Source organism: Melanaphis sacchari, unplaced genomic scaffold (assembly GCF_002803265.2).
Source record: "Melanaphis sacchari strain LSU unplaced genomic scaffold, SCAv2.0 Contig1764_pilon_pilon, whole genome shotgun sequence".
NCBI classification, from domain to species: Eukaryota; Metazoa; Arthropoda; class Insecta; order Hemiptera; family Aphididae; genus Melanaphis; species Melanaphis sacchari.
Window position 1 is genome coordinate 1 of NW_020270824.1, and position 9,578 is coordinate 9,578.

The 9,578-nt window shown below is 28.5% G+C and overlaps 2 protein-coding genes and 1 pseudogene across 2 annotated transcripts; 1 reads left to right on the top strand and 2 right to left on the bottom strand.

The window, feature by feature from the left end:
* The first annotated feature begins 553 nt into the window (after nt 1-553).
* LOC112592449 lies at nt 554-1,539 on the top strand. The gene is made up of 4 exons (XM_025336501.1): nt 554-728; nt 895-996; nt 1,057-1,253; nt 1,361-1,539. The coding sequence occupies exons 1-4, from the start codon at nt 672-674 to the stop codon at nt 1,515-1,517; spliced, it is 513 nt and encodes a 170-aa protein (XP_025192286.1). The 5' UTR covers nt 554-671; the 3' UTR covers nt 1,518-1,539.
* A 1,194-nt stretch (nt 1,540-2,733) lies between these two features.
* LOC112592448 (death-associated inhibitor of apoptosis 1-like) lies at nt 2,734-3,317 on the bottom strand. The gene has a single exon (XM_025336500.1). It carries the CDS (start codon nt 3,182-3,184, stop codon nt 2,780-2,782), a length of 405 nt encoding a protein of 134 aa, XP_025192285.1. The 5' UTR covers nt 3,185-3,317; the 3' UTR covers nt 2,734-2,779.
* A 181-nt stretch (nt 3,318-3,498) lies between these two features.
* On the bottom strand, nt 3,499-4,697 carry LOC112592450 (annotated as a pseudogene).
* Nucleotides 4,698-9,578: the final 4,881 nt, after the last annotated feature.

Sequence of the window (9,578 nt, forward strand, 5' to 3'; positions counted from 1 at the left end):
CCCCCCCCCCCCCCCTTACCTACGCCCTTGATCAACGTCATTCGTTTTAAGATAACCTTTATTATATATTTTGGGGGACATGTTTAAAAAAAAATAATTGGTAATAACAACTATCTAATATTTCGCAAGTATGTGGAATGAGTATGTGAAATCATAGAAATCATATATTTTGATTTTAATGGTTTGAACTATCCGTTGTCTTTCAACTTATAGTTTATTACATTATAAAAACGTATTTTAAACGGTTCTAGGAACTATATTAATCAGGTACATGTTTAAAAAAAATAATTGGCAATAACAACTAACTAATATTCGCATGTATGTGGAATGAGTATGAGAAATCATATATTTTGATTTTAATGGTTTGAGACCTATCCGAGGTCTTTCAACTTATAGTGTATTACATTCTAAAATTCGTAGAAGACCTCGTACACGTACATGAGTGCTTTCTTAAATTATATCCGTGAGAATAACAACTTAGCCAAAAAAGTAGTTATAACAAATCATGCTTATGGAGGGTGAGGAGTGTAAGAGAAAACATAGAATATAAGGAGACTAGCTAACACAGTGTACACAGTATACCTCATTGAGTCTACACCGTCCTCACGTCTCTTATTTTTGTACTCAAAATTTTTTCTATTTTTTATTAAATTTATTTTAAAACTAAAAAAATGTCGTGTTATTCAGTTAAAAGTGATGATGAAGAAGAATGCTTTTCTACAAGTGATGTAAGTAAAAAAATATATATATAAATACAATATTTAAGACGTAGTTTGATTTAAATTTAAATATTTAATACTAATAATAAATAATTTTTTAAATATAAAAATGTATAACATATCATAACATTTTTTAACAAACTAGGTATTAACTAATCGCTTACTATATTTATAGGTTGAAATTATGGAACCAGAAATTAAATCGATGACGAAATTGACCGGACAAAAAAGGAAAGATGTGAAAAATAGAAAAACGTTAAAAAAAAAACCAAAAAAAGTGAGTAGTATAACATTTTATAAGATATTCAAAGAATAAATTTATAATTTGATTTTATAGAATATTTCTTATCAAGAAAAAGTTACCCAATTAATACAAAATGAAAAAATTGCAAAAGATGTTATGAATTCGATTACAATCAGACAAAGTGGAGGAGTTGTAACTATTAAATCGGTTGCTGATGAAAAATGTACTGATTATTGGACGTTGGCACATTATAAAACAAAAAACATTGAACATATTGATGTTAAAGACAGGTAATATATATATATAAATGAATATTTTTTTTCTTTGTATTTACTTTGAAATAAAGTTAGTGTATATTAATGTAAAAATATGATAGAACACATTTATGTGATTTTAGGTGGAAACATGCAGAATGTTCATTAAAACTAGCGATAACAGACCAGTCGAAAGATCAGAATGTTTTAGGAGAGCTGAATGAAATTGTACAAACGCTCTTTGATCGTTTTATGAAAGACCCAAAAAAAAAAATTATACAAAACGTTTTTTCAAAATAATTTATATATATGTATGAATCATGATGACGGTAAATAAAAATAATAATAAAAAAACTTGAATTATCATTTTTTTTATTTATTTAAATAAAAATAAAATAGTACATTTAAAAATTGAAAAAAAAAAACAAAAAATATATTAAGTTTAATATAATATAATAAATATGAATACAGTATAAAAGTAGTAATTTTATAAAAATTTTTAGCAAACAAAAAATATGAGTATTAAATTTAAAGGTTTTAATTTTTATTACATTACCAAATCTTGCAAAATCATATTTGATAATGAATTAAAATGAAATTGCAACAACTCATACATGAATGAAATATCATCACTTTGAATATTGCTATAACTAAAATCATAATTTTGAATATATTGGTTTGTAAATTCATTTCGTTGACAAGACGATGGTAATCCATTGACGTCGGCCTTTATCAACGCATATGCTGTATCAAATGTTTTTTGGTATGATTCCAACTTCTTTTGTTTTTCAACAATATACAAGTCGATACAATGTTGTAATGGTTTTAAACGATGTAAATCAACGTGAGATAATGTTATATAATTATTATTAGAATATAAAACAATAGTCGATTGGTTAACATTAACGGAATAGAAAAAGTTGTCAGCTATTTTAACACGTTTACATCGGGTATGTAAATTATCAATAATTGCGTTATAATTATTTTCACACATTAATGTACACCACTGATCTAGGTCTAACGTAACAATTTTTTTAGTTAATTTACATTCTAATAATATAATAATTGAAATCTGTTTATTAATCAAAAGTCCAACTGTTACACTTTTCTTTCCAAAAGGACGGATATCGAACACTGATTTTGATACAACGACTGGTTAGTTCGAACGATAAGTTCTTTGAAATTATAAGACGATTTTCAAATTAATATTTATACGATTATTTAAAAAAAAAAAAAAAAAATGAATATAAACACTATGACAGTATAGCTTAAGCTAACAGTATTTTTTTGCTCACACATGTTATATACTAAAACTGAAGAGGTAAAAAAAGAAAAAAACCGAAAAAAATGTGAACGTATAGTTTAGTTGGATAGCGTGTCGAGGGTTATTTATCTACTTACGTATACCATTGAACCTGAAAATTAATCTTAACAAATTTAATTTAAACTAGACGCGTTATCCCACTAGACTATACGTTCACGAAATATTAAGATAAATATTAACACATTTAAATTGTTTCTTATAAAAACAGAAAAAAAAAATATATTAATAGAAAAAAATATTAAATTACAGTATCATATGTCTTAAATTCACAATCACATTGACATACATCGTTAATCTTTCCGTACTTATTTATTATATTTTCAACAAACTGATTTCCTTTTGATAATAATACGTATATATACTTTGGATTCCATCTTGTGTGTTCAATCCATGGAATATCATCTTTTTCCCAATTATGTAAGATGAGTCCACAGCAAAAACATTCGACAATATCTTTTTTCCCTGAATATTTAAAACCGCTTTCAGCTAATGAGTATTTATCTTGAGATGAAGTTAACGGGAATAAGTTGAATGTTTTCAATCTTGAAGAAAATGTTGTATATTCTGGGTATTTAGGATATGCATTATTTCGTACTAAAGAAACTAGTGAACAAAAATTGTTGCTAAAATTTTGAAAATTCATTTTTTGTAAAAATAAAGAACTTTTTAATAAGCAATAGGTCTTGATCGAATGATGGTTTAACACTAACTAAACTGAACTAGATTAGATTATTAATTTTAAAGTTTGAAAAAACTTTAAATTTAAAATTGTAGTGTGACCAATAAACTGTTTTTGTGTTACACAGAGACGAAAATGAGCTTGAGCGGGATATTCCCCCTTAAACTTTAAAAATCTCCCTGCCCAAAAGTGCTGTGAACATACATTATGGTTTTTGAAAATCACTGTTTTTTTAAATTACACGGAGACGAAAATGAGCTCAATTGGGATATTCCCCCTTAAACTTTTAAAATCTCCCTGCCCAAAAGTGCTGTGAACATACAAATACATACTACTTCCGGGGGTCCTACCCGGGGCGCCGCCTCACCTCGGGCGCCATAATGAGTGACCGCCGCGGCCAGAGCCCGACGGATTATCGCCTGAGTCAATCCCCTTCTACTACTTGTACTTATATACAATAAAATTGTTTTTATTTTTATTTTGTTGTGTACTCATGTGAAATGTCTTTCTATAAATGCTGCTTTTATAATGCTCGCGAGTCGATTGTCTGGTATAGCTAATACATCATTTCTGGGTAACCTGACATTCTCTTCATTTCTATTTGTAAATCTAAATTATGACTTAATGCTACATTTTGAAGTATAGCACATGAAATGATGATCAAAGTTGAAGTTTGAAGTTTTGTACGGAGTTTTCTGCATAAACAGCGAAATTGATTTTTGAGTACTCTGTTCACTCTTTCAATAACATACCTGGTTTTTATATGTGATTTATTGTATTTATTTTCTGCTGCAGTTGATGGATTGAGTTTAGGTGTGTATATAAATTTACTCTGAGGGTAACCACTGTCTCCAATTAAATGTCCTATAATTTATGATAATATTAAATTTATTATAATATGAATTTATTGCTAGTCAATATCAAATATTTAGATAATATTAAAATAAATATGAATATAAATAAATAAAGATGTTACCAGCTAAAGCATTTGATTCAATTAGAAGATTCACTCGACTATTATTATACATTCTACTATCATGAACTGAACCTGGCCATCTGCAGACTATGTCAAAAATTTGCATTTTTGGACCACAAACAATTTGAACATTTAATGACATCCATCCTTTTCGATTTCTATAAAGTTCTGCGTTGTCGCCTCCGGGACTTTTAATAGGGACATATGTACAATCTATAGCTCCAATTACACCAGGAAATTCATCAATTAAATAAAATTGTTCCTTAGTGTCTTGTAAATTTGGTGCTTTAGGAAATCGAATCCATTTTTTTCCACATTTAGCTAGTAATCCCGATACTTCTTTAACTACAATAGAAACCAAAGCTTGTGACTATCCTAATGTGTCTCCATTGACTCTCTATAAAACAATAAAATTAAATTAACAATAATCTTACCATAATTACTGATTTAAATTGCATTCAAATACTTGGTCATTTCCACTTGCACAGAAACGTAGGGCAATTAACACCAGTAGCGGAACTACATATGATTGAAGGCGAGATTTTCCACGGGCCTCATCGTTAAAGGGGCCTCACAGAAAAATTCTGTACTGTTCAAAAAAAATTCAGTTCAAGTAAATAAAATCATTGAATACTGAAATAATACCGAGTATACTGATAAGTTACACTAAATGTGTAAACGAATTATCCGATGATAAACACGATAATATTTAAATTATTATTGGTAATTTTATTATGTAAATAATAATATAAATTATAAGAGTATAATATTATGTCTTATTGCGATCATACGGGCATGCGGCGTCGATACGCCGAAATCGAATTTGAGCATATATCTGGTATAGAGTATAGATTACAGAATACTGGCTATGCTATATTTTATTGTTAAAAAAAACCATGAATTATTTTTTCTATTTCATTTCAACGATTTTATGAGACAGTCGTGTTACTGAGTATTTGTCGGTGTTCGGTGATAGAAACAACGAACAAGCCGAACAACGTCCAAGTTAATTTGGTAAGTAGTTATACATTTATTTTGTATTGAAAGACAACATTAAATTGTGATTCGTATATAATCATTGTGGTTATTGGTATTATGTAAATACTAGAATTAAACAATTTAATATTAAAACTAATATCTTTGAACATTTTCTTTTACGTTCCATCGAAGTATAATATTATGTAAATATTTATGACGTCTTAAACGTAATAATATTATTTGTTTCTAATTAAGGTAGCTACGTATTTTAAATAAAATTAAATAATTTTTAAATTTTTAAATTTTTTTTTTAAAAGATATATTAATTTTTTTAAATGTATCCAGTACTCCTAAATCGATTATCTTATTATTAATTATTATACCATGAACACAAATCGTCACGTTACATTATAATATTGTGGACGAGAATGCTGTTTATTATTGATTATTATATTAGGTATACATTTTATTCATATTTTTAGTGGTGGCTTGAACTTTTTTTCTTGAATTACATTTATTATTTTTATACTACCCATCCTTAAACAATTTTTTTCACTGAAATCCAATAGTAAATTTATAGGTTGTTACTTTAGTAGTTAAATAATGGATATTTCATACCCATTTAATTCATGGGTGATTAAATGAATATACTAATGGGTATATACAGTTAATCATAGAAGCCTTTTACCAGTTATATCTATCCTCATAACAAATCATCTACCCATTAATATTTTTGTGAATCACGTGATTCAAATATACCTCCTTTGAGGCACCACTGCATATTATTATTATGTTATTTACTTATTTGTTATATTATTAATATAGGTAATCACTAAATAGCTTTAAGTATTATATTGTTATAATTTTAGTATACAACTTGAATTTGAACATTTTATCTAATAATGAGTGATCCGAAAAAAAAATTTGAAAGTGGAGCAAATAAACGAAAACATAAAGCAGAGGAAGAGAGAAAAACTTAATTGTTACCGTCTGTTTTAAAGTTTTTTACAAAAACGCTGGAAATTGAAAAACGTAGCCCTTGTCATTCAAGTTCAATTTTAGCCAATGTTGTACAAGATATTCCATTTAGTCCCTCACCGTCTTCTCCCGTCAATATTATCTCACATGAATTACCATCCAATACACTGTCTTCTTCAGTCATCACTATTGCACATGAAACATCATCTAGTTTCTCACCTTCTTTATCAACCAGCGAAATTTTAGAGGAAATACCATCCAGCTTCTTATTATTTTCCCCAAATGGCAATACTTCAAATATAGATTTCTTCACTAAGCTTCTAGCATTACTAAATCCTACTGATATTGGCCATTTTAAAGATTTAACGTTATCTGGCGAGTTAAAAAAGTTTGTTGTTGATTATAGACAATGCCAATCCAAAGGACTATTTTATAGATATTCAGATTCTTCAAATAATCGTTTGTCTAACCTAACGTTTAATGAAAAATATAATTATTCTGGGTCATCAGTGTCTTGTGAAAAAACAATTAGACAATGGTTATGTTATTCAATTATTCGCCAAATGGCATATTGCCAGCCATGCACTCTATTTGGGAATAGATTAAAAAACAAACAAACATCATGGATTGATGGTTTTTATGATTGGGATCACATAACAATTGCTATTAACCGTCATGAAAGTTCTACATTTCATCTTGTATCATGTAAAGCTTATAATTAATATTCTAAAAGTTTAAGTATAGATAGTCAAATACAGAAGCAAAACGATTCTGAAGCTGAATATTGAACCGCAGTTTTAACGCGTATAATAGATGTAATTATCACAATAGGTGGCCAAAATTTGTCTTTCAGGGGTCATAGAAAAGATGCAAACTTAAAAAATCCTGGAAATTTTATGGCTATAATAACACTTTTAGCTAAATATGACCCAATATTGGCTATACTTCTAGAAAAACCAAAGGGAAAAATAAAATATCTAAGCCATCAAATTCAAAATCAAATAATCGCATTAGTCGAAAGTGAAATAAAAAAAAAATATAATATCTGATATTTCTTCTGCTCCATTTTTTTCCTTAATTCTAGATTCAAACAAGATGTGAGGAAGGTTGACCAAGTTTCTACGATATATCGATACGTACATATAAAAAAAGATGAATTCGGGATTCCTGAAAGTATTGATATAAAAGAAGATTTCATTGGATTTTCTGAAGCAGAAGGAAATACGGGCGAAGCAATGGAAGAACAGATTAGTGAAATATTTAAAGAGAATGGTCTTGATATCGGTAAATTTAGAGGAATTGGATTAGACGGCGCAGCAAATATGAGTGGCATACATAATGGTTTGCAGGCTCGACTTCGGAAACGACAAAAAAAAGCCAAGTATGTTCACTGTGCGTCGCATAATTTAAACTTGATGGTGAACGATTCTATTAAAAACATTCCGGAATTTAGAGAGTTTTTTGAGATGTTAGAATCTCTATATACTTTTTTTGGAAATAGTATACTTCGATGGGCTAAGTTAAAAAAAGAAAGCAACGAAATTTCTAGGTCACTTAAAAGGCTGTGCCCTACACGTTGGTCATCTAGAGTTGATTGTTTAATATCACTCAATCATATGTACCAAGACGTTATGAAAGTTTTAAACAACATTATGTTGACAGGGCGTAACAAGGATGAACAAAACGACGCCTCCACACCCAAAAAATATTTTGAAAGCTACAAAACAATTATTTTAATCCTTTTTATGTATAAAATATAGTCAAAAATTAATTTAGCATCCAAAATACTTCAATCACCTGGAGCTGATATCGGAAAGGCTGTTTATTTGATAAAAAAACACAATAGAAAATATGGGGAAAATTCGTGATAACTTTAACATTTTGATAGAGGAAGCAAATTGTAAAGCATTACAATGTAATGTTGTTGCGTGCCAATATCAGATCCAGATCCAGGGTGTTATTAAAATAAAATTTACAACTCTTAAATACAATAATGTTTTATTATGTATAAATGAAGTACATGTAACTGTTACAAAAAGTGGCTGAGTGTCGTGAAGTTGCTCAGGTCTTCATAGCTCTGGTACATCTGCCCCTGTTGGTCTCTGGACTCCCTTATATACAAAGAAATCTTTTGTTGTTGTAATCGTCAACCTTCCAATTTAGATTAGTTCTTGGAATTGTTTTCACATTTGAAACAACGGGTGATACACGATTCCGCACAATATACCTTTTTATTTACCCAATTCCACTCATATTCGTAATACAAAAGATTTTTTTATTTAACCTCAATTTAACACTATTCCGCATAAAAATTGCTGCGACGTTGCCAGTTATGAGATAAAATTGTCAAATTAGTTAAAATAAATAATTAAAAATGTACGAAATGAAAAATAGTCAAAATAATAATAATAATAAAATATACAGAAAAATGTATTACAATTTTTTCCCTTGATATCGAGGGCCAACTTGCGATAAAAATTGAATGATATCAATATTAGATTTATACTTATCGTATGTATTTCTAAATTGTTCATTTTAAATTATTAACTCATACAAAATTTATAAGTCTGCTACAGTAAAACATAATAATTTGATCGGAATATACGTACGAACGGGTATCGAACAGGTAACTGATGAGTCCAGATAAAATATATGTATAATACACTGCACACAATTTAGATAAGTTAGTATTTGGAAAAAAAACCAAAATAATGTTATAATAATATAACATATACAATATACATAATATGTAATATTGATATCAACCATTTTTATGTCAAAAATAATTTTTAAAATACAATTGGCAACGTCGCAAATGTATTTTGTGCGGAATCGTGTGTATAAAAAGGTATATGCGGAATCGGGAATCACCGGAAACAATATTCTCCAGTATGTTAACGTCCTTTCTGGCAATTCTTGGAAATGCGAAACGACCTCGCCTAACAACTACTATTTTGATTTATTATGATGTTTTTACAAAATATGAATCTAATATCTCGTATACATTATAATTATTAGATCACATATATATATATCTATACTATTGCTAACACCTAGAGCAATATTGCATATTATATATATTTATATTATTAAGGTCTATTTCCCCAGCCCCTCTATAATGAAATTTCAACATTTCACTTAATCCACACGTTTGTAAGTCGTTTGTAAAGGTTTGAAAGATATTTTCTGTTTGTAAAAATTGGTTTTCCCACGAAAAGTAAACCAGATGGGGGCTGGGGAATGCCCAAAATTTGAATTACACATTTCGATGATTCCACCTGTCAGTCGTTTTGGCTGGCTTATAATTGCTTTTAATAATTAATGTTATAATTATTTATACTACCTTATGAAGTAATACTTTTTAACAAATTATCACACTTTTACACTTTTAATATTACAATACGTAACTGAACGAAGTAATACCAC